At 37.7% G+C, this 15,043-nt stretch overlaps 1 protein-coding gene across 6 annotated transcripts in view; it reads left to right on the top strand.

Annotated features, from left to right (window-relative positions):
- GRID2 (glutamate ionotropic receptor delta type subunit 2) overlaps window positions 1–15,043 on the top strand; it is a 727,507-nt gene that overhangs the window by 135,301 nt on the left and 577,163 nt on the right. For all 6 annotated transcript variants that reach the window (XR_008449796.1, XR_008449797.1, XR_008449799.1 and 3 more), the window contains exon 2: window positions 14,303–14,458. Coding sequence is in view for 1 of the 6 variants with exons in the window: in XM_009562749.2 (XP_009561044.1) it covers window positions 14,303–14,458 (156 nt within the window). In the remaining 5 variants the exon portion in view is untranslated. The remainder of the gene's footprint in view (window positions 1–14,302; window positions 14,459–15,043) is intronic.

The raw sequence follows: 15,043 nt of genomic DNA on the forward strand, positions 1-15,043 counted from the left end.
ATGAGATTCAAAACCTGTAGACAGATTTTAAAGCTTTGTGCCTAATCATGGCAGGCCTGCAGGCAAAGGCAGTGTGAGCTAAGTTTGCTCATCTTTTCCCAACCGTAAAAGGACTTGATTAAGGGAGAAGTGACTGGAAGATGAAGCTACATTTATCTGCTGAGGTATTTAAGTGCAAAGGAGGGCAGAATCTGGATTCTAGGGTTGAAAATAATGTGTATGCTTCTGGTTTGTAAAATAATTTCCCAGTTTCCTTTAATGTTCGTATTTCCTGAGTACAGTGATTACTGGTGTTTTCTCAAAGTTGCAGAAGCAGTTTATAACAAAAGTCTTTTCTTAAGCTAGTGAGCTGGGAGAGTTGCCAATACTAAAACTGACTACAAGAAGAATACTATGAAGGTTATGCTTCTTGCATGGGTTTCCCTGTGCATTCATCACTTGGGTATTTATTGAATGTGACAGGAAATAAAATGTGCATTTTTCACAGGTACTGTTTTGCTGACTCAAAGAAAACGGAACCTTGATCTGTTCCCAGGATGTTGGTAAAAGGAAGCATTTTGGATTTTATGAGTGTTTTCCTAAGCGAAGGATCTATTTTTTATGATAGTGGAGGTTTTACTTGTTCTTTTACTTACTTCTGTAAGTTAGTGAGAAAAATTTCTCAAAATGATCTGCTGGCTACAACCGCTGCTGCCAAAGTGCTTCTTTCTCACTCTGGTAGTCTCCTCACAAGCTTGAGTTGATCAGTAGAGATCATACAATAGTAACAATATTTATTTCTCCATAACTGTCACTTCTGGATTTTCTAAAATTAATTTTCCAGTTTCTGAATTTCATGTTTATATTTGAATAAGGTTAAATGAAGGTTAAATGTCTTTTCTTGGTTTTCCTATATAATTTTAACTTTTACTTTAGCTACTTTTCAGCTTGCATTTTTTTTCTTCACTTTTAATAAGGTGGTAAAACTTTTAAAAAGCTGTTGTCTAAGTTGCTGGATGTGGTTGGACTCAATCATCTCAAAGATCTTTTCCAACAAGGCAGTTCTATGATTTAGGCAATTCTTCAAGTTAGAATGGTTTTTGAGACCTTCACTATACAGTTCCTTCACTTAAAAAGGACCTTCTCAAGCAAAAAGAAAAAACTAATCAAAACCCACAGCCTCCCCCCCATAAACCTCTTCAAATCAACAAAACCCATTTTCCCATGAAATTTTCAGATAAGTTGGGATCTCTAATAATAACATATGTACTGTTATTTTAATATCAATGCTCTAAGATTATGTGTGTTAAGTGATAGAAATAAAGACAGGTACTTTGAATAATCAGGTTTTTATTAGGTTCTTCCAAATTTGACAGGCAACTAATTACTGAGTGTCTGAGCAAGTCACTGTGCATCTGCTTAATATTACTTAATCTCTAAAATGGGAATATAATTATTCACTTTCCTATGGCATTTTATAGTAGTTCTTTGCAGGAGTTAAAACTAAATGCATGGTTCTAGGTTTCATTAAAAAAATCGAAGGTCAGGCTAGTTTCTCAGAACTATTGGTTAATTTACGGTTATTTGAGATTATAGCAACTGTAGACCTGAAAATTATGCTTCATTTATTTCTCCTGCAGTTACTTTTTTAGATGCTGGAGCAATCAATTCTCATCCTCAGGTTTGTAAGTAGCCTACTGTATAGCACTGTCTTAGGAAGTCTTCTATAAATGTGTGAAAGAGGAAGAGAGTGTTTGGATTGAAAGAGGTGTTTGACATGTCCACAATTTATGGAAATAGCTCAGCTTCTGCCTCACTCTTAGCTTTTAAGTTTGCCTTCTTAGAGCACAAAAATAATAGAATCCAATGGAAGAAACTACTGTTCTTCGTGCCTCATGCAGTTTTTATCTTAAAATCAGGAATTATGACTTCATTTTGAAAAAAAAAAATTTGCAGACATATATGGCACACTAGAAACTACTCTTTAGCAGAACTTGACTACATTCAGTTTGCTTGCAGTGAGGCTTTGGGAAATGTAAATTCACAGGCATTTCATATGACAGCATTATAATTTTCAAAGAGCTTTATATTGCTGACAAACTAGGATTATTAAAAACAAAGCATGAAGTCAAATTGCAGCGGAGAATTGAAGGAATTTAAAGTGGTTTTTTTTGGTCATAATTGGTGTGTGTCACATAGAGTGACATTAAGTTTTCCTTATTCTCCATTTATTGTTTTGCCATTTTTTTGAATTAGAACCATCATTACCAGAATTTATTGGGTGAAAATTTTGAAATGAAAGATCTAACTCAGCTTCTCTGGGAATGATATTCTGAAAGTCTGTTTTTCTTTTATACATGCATGCAAATTATGAGTTGTGAATGTAGAAATTATTCATTCTAATGTGAGTAAGCTATAAAGATGATATAGCACTATTTTCTATAGAAAATAGTAAGTAATTTATTCAGCATCCATGATCATGAAGTCGCTTTGAGCTCACGGTCCTAAGTATTTGGAGAACAAATTTTAGAGCAGTATTGTATGTTGTTTATAACAAACAACATGTTGCTTACCATTTACCAAAATGGAAAAATACAAAGTTTGAAATTAATGGGAATAACAGTAGTTCAGCAAAATCTGTACAGAGAAATAAGAAAGAAACATGTTAGTAGAAACAGGGTCATTTGAACCCCTTTCATTGAAAGTTGCTATTTCTTCGTGTGCTTTTCTGTGTATTTCTTGTGTTGAAATTGGAAACCGATTTGTTTACCCCTTGTGTGACATAATAGTGAAAGAGGTTACATATGTTACTTTTCATCTGGAACATAAATGGACAGTCCTGTTTTGGCAAGAAAATGAGCTAGATGACTATGAGACTAATTTGTTTGGTTTCTCCCATTACTGTTCAAAGAGCGTGTTTGTGTGCAGATTTGCTGAATGCCTCTCCTCCAACTGAATAAAAACCTGATCTAAAGAATAAAAAAGAAAAGCTGTTTAGCAGCAGGATTAATTTTAGAGTCAATCTTTGCATTTTCAGTCAGGCACATAAAATATGTTTTCACTGCAGCATTGTTCCCTGCTCTTACTTAATTCTTGAACGTGGCATTCATAAATCCACAGTTGGGATCAGGCAGATTTTTAAAAGCAATGTAATTAACAATTATCTGTACTTCTTTATGATACCCAGAGGTGTGGTTGCTCCTTCATTGGAAGTGTTCAGGTTGGACAGGGATTTGAGAAACCTGATCTAGTGAAAGATGTCCTTGCCCATGGGAGGAGGAGGAGGGTTGAACTAGATGATCTTTAAAAGCCGTTTCTGACCCAAGCCTTTCTATGAGTCTATTATATGTTGACTCAGCACATTAGTGTCATTTTTCACAATGAATAGAAGGCTGCATCTATACACCATGGTGCTCAAGAAATAACCTCTTATTCCTGTAATATTCTCCCAGTGGCAATCCTTAGTGTCAACACCTGTATTTCAGTGTTCTAAGGCAGGCTGCTTTACCGCACAAAATGATTGAACTATTTGGAACAAAAGGCTTTTGTAAATTTTGAAGTGAAATAGGAAGGGAAAGAAGCAGAAAAATGCCCTTCAAAAAAAATCTCATACTGTAATCTTTGCATTTTTATGACTGTGTGTGCATGTGGTCATGTGTTTGTGTATTAACATCATCTCTAGCTTATTGATTATCAATTTTCCACGAAGTTCAGCTGCTAGCAGAGTAAGGTGCTGCAGCTGTTCCACGTTACAAAGAAATGGTTTGGCAGCAGTCTTCCCTCCATCTCTACTTCACAGTCTACATTATTTGATTAATCAAAGCTTTAGCTTGTCTTTAGAAAATTACAAAGCAGAATTGCACATAGAGACAGAGCAAGAGGTATGAGAGCAGAAGACAGTGAGCGGTGACAGAAGCTTGACAACTGTTCAGTTTTTTTTTCTAGGATGCAATCATCCTTGTTGACATTGCTTTGTGAGATGTTCTTGTCTTCACAAATTAGGTCTAATAAAAATGGCAAAGTAGTATATGGAATCAGTATTTGCTCTGGGTCTAAGACAACATATGAGCAAGTTCTGGATGTACATTATAAGGTTTCTTTTTCATATTTTTTTCAAGATTGCAGATGCCATTCAGCAAATTTATGATCTTCACACTGACTTTCTGTATGAGATATTAATAATGCAGCAATAATATCTACAAAAGCAGATGCTTTTCACAGCTAGACCCCAACTTAATAGTTATGGGTACGATAGAAAACATGAAAACCTTCTCATTATTATCAGTTCATTTGTTGCATAATGAATGTGAAGATATTATCACTGTAGTTAATCACCACATCAAGTTTATAGTGGAACAGTGCACTGAAGATATCTTCATTCTTATCCCGTGTAAGGTACAATGTGTATAAAACATGTTGTTTATCTGATGATGATACTGTGCCCTGCTGCATCTACAGAATTAGATAGCAGTCTCCGATGCCACAGCAGGCATTTGTGCTGTATTTTTGAATTTGCAGGAACAAATTCTTTGTGGCTCTGCAATTTGTGCAATCAACTAGCTATAAAAAATGCAAGGTATATGTCAGTTGTTATTCCTTTGATATAGTAGTTTCTACACTCATTTTCTACTGATGGATCACTTAAGTTAATGAGAATGTAGAGCAATTGAGAACACACATTATTTACTAGCAGGTTTTCTAGAATCACCTTTTTAAGATGCCTTTGATTATATGTTGCATAGAGAAAAATTGTACCTGAATGCATTTTTCAATAGGACCTCAATGTTTTGCCATCCTCTTTCTCTGGGCCCTCCTTGTACTCTTTAGCCAACACTAAACCTTCCCAAAAAGGAACTGAGAAATGACATCTGGCTTTTTTTAATGAGATTAATGAGATTCAGCAGGCAATTTTGGCAAATAGTACTGTTTGTTATGTTAAATATAAGTGTAAAATGGTGGATTAGAACAAAAACAATTAGAAATGTCTTTAAGGATGAGCTTAAAATAAATCAGCAGCAGTTGGAAAGTGTTCGTGCTTGTGCATATGTGACCAATGCCCAACAGACAGTGTAAATAAGGAGGATAAGATTTTAGAGTCTATTCTTACCAAATGTGAATGGGATTCCCAGTGCAACTGATGTGTATCCACAATGTTGCAATAGAATTATAAGGAAAAAAAACCCATCCAATGTGCCTATTAGTATTGCAAACTGAATTCATTAATCCTCAAGATTATGTTTCAGCTTTCTTAGAAATTCTGTATTGCTTTGTCATTAAAGGTTTTGACATACAATACCTGAAGCATTGGCTCTCACTGTATGTAAATCTGTTTGGAAAAGCTCATAAAAAGCTGAATCTTTATTTTCTGTGGCAGCCTATCAAGCCACCTTAATACTTTTAAAGCTATGTAGTATATTCTAGAGAGAAAAAAAGAAGAAAAATAAAAAGAAAATATGTCATACAACGGAATACCCTCCAGCAGTCAAATAATTTAAAACAAATAACAGACTTCAGAAACAAGCAGATCTATATTCATTGTTTTACTTTGAGATTGGGACATTGCAAAGCAACCGTCCTTCAGCAGAAGAGTGGAGAGACTTTTCTGTGTTTAGATGATAACTGACTGCACTTTTCTTACTTTCACTGTATTTGAAACAAACTTTGACTCTAGTAGTTTGCCAGATAGAAAGATCTGTAAAATTTCTCATTCGCCTAGTTGTTTCAAATATTTAAAGTTAAAATGCAAAAAGGAGAATTAACTGATCTATCCTTTATGTGGTAGTCCAGCCATATAGATGCCCTGAGAACTGGGAATTAATCACTTAAAAGAAGGAACAGAAATGGACTGTGTATTTTTATGGTGTAGCTCCCAGAGCAAGCAGAAGTACCTTCTGCAGCAGTTAGAGTAGGTGCTGCTGTGCAAAGTTGGCAATGCCATATTAAGCTTTGCGAAGAGTCTGATTTTAAGGTGTGACTTGAGAGAGATTATTCATATGCCTGAAGTTAGGCTTGTGCATACAAGGATTTGCTGAACTTGGGTGTGAATGGGGAAACGTGGTGGAAAATTCTTTCATTCTTCAGTCCAGATCTTTACTATCTAATTGTTGTGTCCAACTAAGAGAGTAGTTTCCCTAATTTCTTAAATAATAGTAATATACAATTCATTTGTCTATGTCCACCAGATTCCAGAACTAGATGGCAAGATTTACAGGGAGGATGGTTTCTATTGAAAATAATGTGGGGGTTTGGGATTTGGGTTGGGATCTTTCTTCATGTATTCTAATTAGGTGTGGACTGTGAATTTACTAATTTTTCTATTTTTAGGTTAAACATTCATTGATTAAAGAGTGTGTTTTGGGGATATCAGCAACCTAAATGCAAGTGTATGTCATAAGTGGTCAGCTGCTGTCAGTGGTCCTAAGGAAACTGGTATTGTTTATGGCATGGCCCAGAAAAATATCAACCTTCCTCTGTCAGAACTACACCTTTACAGAAGTCCATTAGAGAAACATGACAGTATACCCGATGTTTCTTTTGCTTGAGCGTTCTTGAAACTCCACTGCAGATTTTCTGGTCTCTCGTGTGCTACTTAAAAGTCACAAGCGGACCTTTCATATGTATGTGTAGATTTAGTATTGGCAAAGGCACTCTGCTAAACTGATTATTTTAATTTTGTTTTATGTGTCTGAGGATACCTAGTGAAAGATATGTGCTGAGATATTGTTTTATTTCTTGAGCCGTGCTTGTAGAAATATGAGAAATGTAAAGTAGCAACAAAAATCCTGCCTTTACAGTTTGGTAGGCAGAGGGACATTATTTTCTCTATGGAAGGAGCTGGCACAGGTGCTCCTAGACTTTTCCTCCTGTCTCTTTCACTATCATCAAGGCAACTGTGAAAGTCTAAAAATCAAAATTAATGAACAAGTAGTGTTTTCAAAAATTTCAGCTTGGTTTAGATGCGTTCTGGTGCTGAGATCCCTGTGGTGCAGAGCTGGGAGCCTCTGGGAAACAAATGCATGAGGCTTGTGGCTTCAGATGCACGTTGGCCCCATGTGAGCCGGCTGTGGTCCCTGAAGGCTGAGGGGCTTGATGACCAAGACCTGTGCCACGCCTGGCATCTACAATGTGACATGCAAGGTAGTTGAGGAAGCATCTGCTGGAAAACTCTCACCTAATATGGGAGGATTTCTTCTCCCTTTGTGCTGTAATGACAAAATCGAGAGTACTGTGCCTTTTGTTAAAGGGTTTCTAAACCCTTTCTAAAGGATTTCTAAAACTTAGTCAACTTAAAAGTGAAGGAGGCATGCTGCTGTTTTCCCTTCATTAACAAAATCAAGATGTAGTTGCACCTACTTAACTGCCTGTCAGTCAATAGAGAAACTTAGCAGCAGCTCTAAATGTGTCACAAGTGAAATTTAGGGTCCAGCTGTATTAATGCATGCTGTATACCATGATAATGGGAGCTGTATATGCAAGGGAAAGTCTCTGTATGGGACCTTCTAAATTCCTACATGAGTGCAGCCAGACTCTCAAACTCATCAAGTCCCTCTTGTTCTTGTTGACAATAATTCCATTATAATATAATTTGTCTTCTAAAGCTGTATGTATAAGTTCCTTCATTCAGATGTGATATGATGATAGTATGTGGCATTGACAGGTATTTGCCACTGTAGTTAAAACTTGAATGAATTCTAATTTTTTTCCAAACCAGATACTCATATGGCCTAGAAATAACATGTGATTTTACTCAACAATGTATCTCAGAATCTCAAACATCAGCCTCATTGATTTGAGTGCCCAGCAGTTAATGTCTCCTAACCTCATTTCTTATGGGGAAGCTAGATTTGTGGCAATGCACTCATAGCTCTGCAGAACATCCCAGAAGAGGTTTGCCATGAGGACTCAAAGCTCTCAGCTTCCTGTTCTGAATGTTAACAGCGTGACCATCCTTCTCCCAGCAGCTGTGTTAAATTTCTCATTCAGTATAATAATGTAATAGCATCGGCTGAGAAAATACAGTGGAATTGGATTCAGGTACTGGAACAGACTGGCAGTATCGTTTGGACAAGGGATTTTCATAGAATTGGCAGCTGCTGAGAACATCAGATAAGTTGCTCAGAAAGTTACTGTGTTTTACATTTCCCTTTTTTCTTCCCTTTCTCTCCAAAAATTCCCGGACTTGTGAAATAATAAATTCGTGGGCAAAGTGTATATTGCTTCTGTTGGTGAGGTATGTGTGTGCAACGTTATAAAGCGAAAATCAGACTTACGTGCTGAAATTGAACTGTGACCTCAATTCACAATGGCATTTAATCCCTGTACTCCTCCTCCTCTTTGAAATGAGGTACTTAATTTCCTGAGACTAATATGGGGCACTGAGGTTCAGAAGTGTCATGCTTTCATGGATAATAAAATTATAATACTTGAAAACACTGCAAGCAGTGGACTTTGTCCTTTCTTAGTCAGTAGAAAGATGAACATCGGTTTAAATCTCTTCATACTTCATTCTTGCAGTCATGGCACATTTCTCTCCCATTTTTACGTCTTCTGGGCTGATTCCAGTATACTGTGCAAATTACTCTAGAAATAGTTGATAATATCTAATTTGGATTATATTTTTATATGTATGGGTCAGTAGGACAACTGATTTTTGAAAAGCATTTCTAATGATGTCATTGGTGCTTGGTGAACTTACTGAGCATTTGTATGATTTGGTCTATATTTATTTAAATTGACAGATTTGTGGTGACATGGTTGAATGTGAATGAGGTAGTTAAGCACAGAGAGTTCTCTACCAAGCTACAGGACATTATTGATGTGCTGAGGGTTTTTAAAAAGCCAGTAGAGAATTACATTTATGCTATCCTCATCCAGATTCTGAAATAAAGCTGAAAGTAATGACATGCTAATAAAACGAGTGAGAAAACTAGTGCTAAGTTGTTGCTGTGTCAGCATATCAGCTCCTGATGCAGTCATGGGAATACTTGAGTATAGTTAGAAATGACATGTTTATTGTGAGGCCTTTTTCAGCTGAGGTGAGCAGTGCAGGTGGAAGAGAAACAAACAGCATCTACTTTTGGTATAATTTTGGAGACTTTTTCCCTTTGGAAATAGTTTTGTTTCATCATTTTCTAGAAAGCGGGTTTGTTATCATACCTATAGGAATAGTTTGCTTTTTCTCCTCAGCTGTGCACTGCTTTCTGTAACAATTTTTCCTATAACTGAAAGGGTTTATTTTAGACCTATTCCAAATAAGTTTGTAGTGATTCCAGTTTTCATTTTGCAGCTGTGCATGAGGAAATAAGAGAGCATGTAGCTCTTGCTATAGAAATAATTTCAAAGTGTGGTACACTTTGTTTGTTCATTTGGTTTGTTTGTTTGACTTGGTTAAAAAAAACATGAGAGAATAAGCATCAAAACTTCAGTGTGATTTCAGGTCTCAGCAAGGAAAGAAAATCAGGTAAAGTAGGTAAGGGCTGCATTTCAAGGTAGCTGTAAAAATTTCAATAGACCTGTTTTACATCAGAAAATTTAATCCTGCCAAGCAGAGGATAATTCCTGGAACCACAGGAAAGGAAAATATTCCAGCAATATAATCACTATCCAGAATATGCTTTTTACCTTTGCATTGAAAAGGCTTTTCTTTTAGAAAACAAAACTAGTAACAACCTCTCTACCTTTGTAATGTAGAGAGATATATAGACACATGGAACATAGTTGAAATAAAACACAGGGACCTAAAAATGTATATAGGAGCATAGGAACAATTTAAAAATTATTCATTTTTTTGTTTGGGTTTTTTGTTTGTTTGCTTTTAGTTTTCCAATTTTATTTAACAAATGAAATTATACTTACAGAATCAATTATGAAATAAAATTTCTCTTATCACTGTTTGAAGTGTGATGCATGTGCTGCTGTGCACTGCCGTCTCCTGAAAGGAACAATGTAATCTTTATTATATCTTAAAAGGCTTATTGTGTGTCCAAGTTAGGTAGTCCAATGAATAAGGCCTTAATTTCTGAAGGAAGACAATCTAATTCCTACTGGAATGTCCAAGCAGAAACTATTGTCATAACTTTTTTTGCAATTCACCTATATGTTTAGTTGTTTTACCTATGGAGATACTCCTACACTAAAGGATGGATAATGTCTTGTTTCTGTGAGGTAGATTGTTTAAAATCTTGGAAGTAGTATTGTTTAGAGGAGAAATTATGAAATTTGCATCTGACACATGAAGTCTAAATGAAATAAGCAGTAGTCAGAGCAAAACTGTAGCAATTGTACTACAATGAGAAAGAGTGTTGTTTGTGAAGGTAGCATGGAGTTTCATCTAATCCGGTTCCTTAAACATCCCAAAACCATCAGAAGTAGGATTTGTGTCAGGCTCAGAAATGGGAGAAAAAACATAGGAGTTTACTAGGGATATTTGTGTGTTAAAGAAACAAGAAAGCTTCTCAAGAAGGTTCTTTTGTTGAGAAACTTTGTGCTGGACTGGTGAAGTCACTGTCTTGGGAACAATTCTCTGCTGCCCAGTGGAAAGGCTATGGGGCTGAAGGGGTTTTTGTAATGGTGTGTGCAAAACAACCACTAGATAACTTGGACTTTTCTGTATCCTCTACTCAATAAAAGACTTGGATTATTTTGGGGACAAAGCTGGGCTTAAGATGTCCTTTCCCAGCCGCAGAATAAGAAGCTGTTCTCCTCAGAGTTGGCTGGAAGGCTTTGTTTTGCCATGCTGTTCTGCAACAGAGTTAACAGCTGCCCTGTGTGTGAGCATGAAACCTATGACCTTCACTTCTTTCCAGTGTGGCATTTGTTACAGAATTACTCTACGGGGATAGAATTTGACTAATTACTCTCATTATTTTCCAACTTTTTTCCTTCTTAGTTTTAACCTTGTTACTTAGTAGACATGTAAAATTTTTCCTTTAAATGTTTATTAACAATAAACAATGTCCCTGGGACAACAAGATGGTGACCAGGGGAGTAAAACCCCTCCCACTGTAGAGGAGGATCAGGTTCGTCACCACTTGCCGAACCTGAACATAAACAGGTCTATGGGACCTGATGAGATTCATCCCAGAGTCTTGAGGGAATTGGCCGACTCTCTGTGACATTTGAAAAGTCATGGCAATCAGAACTCCCTGGTGACTGGAAGAAGAGTAACATTGTGCCCATTTTTGTAAAGGACAGAAAGGATGAACCTGGGAACTACCAGCCCGTCAGCCTCACCTCTGTGCCTGGGAAGATCATGGAACAGATCCTCCTAGAAGCTATACTAAAGCACATGGAGGACAGGGAGGTGATTAATGGCAGCCAGCATGGCTTCACCAGGGGCAAGTCCTGTATGACCAACTTGGTGGCTTTCTATGATATGGTAACCACAGCAGTGGGCACAGGAAAACCAACAAATGTGATCTATCTGGACTTCTGTAAAGCCTTTGACACAGTCTCCCAACATCCTTCTTTCTAAATTGGAGAGATATGGATTTGATGGGTAGATGGTAAGGTGAATAAGAAACTGGTTGGATGATAGTATTCAGAGAGTAGTGGTCACTGGCTCAAAGTCCAGATGGACATCTGTGACAAGTGGTGTCCCTCAGGGGTCCGTACTGGGACAGAATCAATTATTATTAAACCAGTGCTGTTTAGTATCTTCATCAATAATATAGACATCGAGATTGAGTGCACTCTCAGCAAGTTTGAGGATGACACCAAGCTGAGTGGTGTAGTTGCCACACCGGAAGGACGGGTTGTCATCCAGAGGGACCTGAGCAGATTGGAGAAGTGGGCCTGTGAGAACCTCATGAGGTTCAACAAGGCCAAGCATAAGGTCCTACACCTGGGTTGGGGCAATCCCTGATTTCAGTACAGGATGGGAGGTGATGTGATTGAGAGCCACTCTGCAGAGAAGGACTTGAGGGCGCTGGTTGATGAGAAGCTTGACATGAGGCGGCAGTGTGCTCTCGCAGCCCAGAAGGCCAACCGTATCCTGGGCTGCATCAGGAGAAGTGTGGCCAGCAGGTCAAGGGAAGTGATTCTATGCCTCTGTTCCTCTCTTGTGATACCCCACCTGGAGTACTGTGTCCAGTTCTGGAATCCTCAACATAAGAAGAATATCAAACTGTTGGAATGGGTCCAGAGGAGGACTACACAGATGATCGGAGGGCTGGAGCACCTTCCCTGCGAGGACAGGCTGAGAGAGTTGGTCTAGTTCAGCCTGGAAAAGAGAAGGCTCCAAGGAGTTCTTATAGCGACCTTCCAGTACCTGAAGGGCACTTACAAGAAAGCTGGGGGGGAACTGCTTACAAAGGCTTGTGGTGATAGGACTAGGGGCAGTGGGTATAAACGAGTGAGAAGCAGATTTAGACTAGACATAAGGAAGAATTTCTTCACTATGAGAGTGGTGAGGTTGCCCAGGGAAGCTGTGGGTGCCCCATCCCTGGAGGTGTTCCAAGGCTGGGCTGGATGGGGCCTTGGGCAGCCTGATCTAGTGGGATGTGCCTGCCCATGGCAGGGGGGGTGGAAATAGATGATCTTTAAGGTCCCTTCCAACCCTAACTATTTTATGATTCTATGAAAGTTTGCTGGACTGTATCATCATCATCAGTGCAGGTGTATCCCCCACATGAAGTGTCTGTAGTTTTGGTTTGAACTGTTCCATGAGGTTAGAAAGAGGTGTATTTTAAGGTATATTATTGGACAAAGTCTTTTGTACCCTTAAATGCTCCTGGGATAAAAAAAAAAAAAACAAACCAAAACCAAAAAACGATCTTTGAGAAAAACACAGTTTGCAGCATCTTGCAAACGAAGGGTATTCTCAGCCGTGTGTGGCTTCACTTTATGAAGCTAGATAAAACGAGGGAAACAGAAATGGGGGCAAGAGAAAAAAATAATTTTTTCAGCTGAGATTTGCAGAGAGATGACAGGTGAACGAGGTGGAGAGGTAAAGAACAGCTGTTCCAGATGGCAGCGGCTTCAGGAGGGAAAATGCTGGAGTCAAAGCAGTCAGATTGTAGGAAGAGATGATGCTCATGTAGGATGAGTGGTGCTGGCAGGGAGATGAGCATTGGAGGTCAGTGAGAAAAACAGGGTAAATGCTCTGTATGAAGTTTATTTCTCTTAAAGTAGCCATTTCTCATAAATCAGTTCGTTTTGGCATTGATTGCAGGTATTTACCTCAAATCATCAGTGATAAGCATTTTCTTTTATTTTTGGCTGCCTTGCCACATATGCTGCCTTAGTGGAGTTCTGTATTGATGACAGACACTCAAGTGAAACTGAAAACTGAGGGAATTTCATAACGATTAAGTAAGGTTTTCAAATGTCTGGTTTTGAAGCATTCCTTCTGTCTCTTCAATCTACTCCTTGGAAATGGCAGCATTATAGGTTCTTAAAAAATCCTAACAGCCCCAATTTGAGGCCGTCAAAAGATATTCCCTTCTTCATAGGACTATCAGAGTGCTAAAAGTGATGCTGTAGTTTAAAGGAAGCAAAAAAAAAAAAAAACCAAAACCCTAAACCCTGAAACCTCTGGATTAGACTTGGAGATATTTTTCGCTACATCTAGAGAATTGCCTGTGCAAAGGTTGGATACTCTGACTCTGCTAAGTTTTCCTGAGTTTAATGGTGCTCTGTTTACGATGTATGCTTGAATATTTTGGGAAAAAAGACAGAACAGTCACTTTCTGTCAGATTTATAAAAGCAGAAATAATTTTAATTGACTGCTTACACTTAATTTTCTGACTTGAAGAGTCAGAGAGTTAGCTGGAGTAGTTGTTCTACAAATCCAATAGGAATTAGACCTGAAATAGTTTATATCAGCTGCTGACCAGTCTGTTGATTGTGGTTGTCAATTCTAACTTCTTTTCCTACTGCCGCTACCATTTTAGGCTTATTCCTACCTCACTTGAACTTTATATTTTGTTAGTTGTCACTATACACATAAATGTATATCCTAGCCTATTGCGGTCATTCAATGTGTTAAATAGCATCTTTGGAAAAGTAATTACATCTCGTTTCTGGGCCATGCTTTTATGCAGATAATATGTTCTGTGTTTAACTAGATTTCCCCAGTATTTCTAGCGGGAATCAATGCTTCTTATCAATTTATGTCTTACATTATGTCAAAATACAGAAATTCTGTATATTGTGAAGTAGCTTCTGGGCTCTGTGTTGAGGGAACTGCTTTTGAGGAGTGAGCGAAGAGATGATGTTATAGCATAAAATATGTCTTTACTGCTTATGATTAATGCCTTGGGATACTGCAGACGAAAGTTGCAACATGATTTTTGTTCTTTTTTTTTTTTTTTCTCACCTCAGGGGCAATTTTTGATGAATCTGCCAAAAAAGATGAGGAAGTATTTCGAATGGCAGTTGCTGATCTCAACCAGAATGACGAAATCTTACAAACGGAGAAAATCACGTGTTCTGTGACATTTGTGGATGGCAACAATCCATTTCAGGCAGTTCAAGAAGGTATGACATCTAAACAGATTTCCTGCTGTTGTTTCTGCAGAGATATGCAAAATACTACCCTAAGAGCATCCTAGCCTTACAAGAAATTTGTATGTTGGCTTCTTTTTACATAGACTATCAAATATTGCATTTAATTTCCAATTCAGATGCTATGGTTTGTGTTGGTCTAGTTATGTCCAGCTATAAACTTAGTTTTTATCCATTTTGTAAGTAAAGGCTCTTGAAAAAAATGGTAGAATAGTCAGATGAAGTTTGTTTACTGCTTCCCTCTTTTGCAGCTTGTTTTGAAGTTACTGTCAAACCAATAGTCCTTATTTTATGACCTATTAAAATGAATTTTTTGTTTCATTTCATCAACTAACAGCACTTACTGAGTTGGAAAACATAGGTTGTGTGGATAACCTTTTCAGCACCTGAAAAGTTACCTATTTTATTGGAGGGATTAGAGATAACCTCATGACTCGGAAAGGCACCTGTGTCCAATATGATTTTGTACTCCATCCACCCTTTGTCATTCCCTAATTATTGGACAAGAGATGAGGATGTTGCTTTGGGCTCCTGTGATACCAGTAGGGTGATAACAGA

This window comes from Cuculus canorus, chromosome 4, assembly GCF_017976375.1.
Source record: "Cuculus canorus isolate bCucCan1 chromosome 4, bCucCan1.pri, whole genome shotgun sequence".
Taxonomy (NCBI): domain Eukaryota; kingdom Metazoa; phylum Chordata; class Aves; order Cuculiformes; family Cuculidae; genus Cuculus; species Cuculus canorus.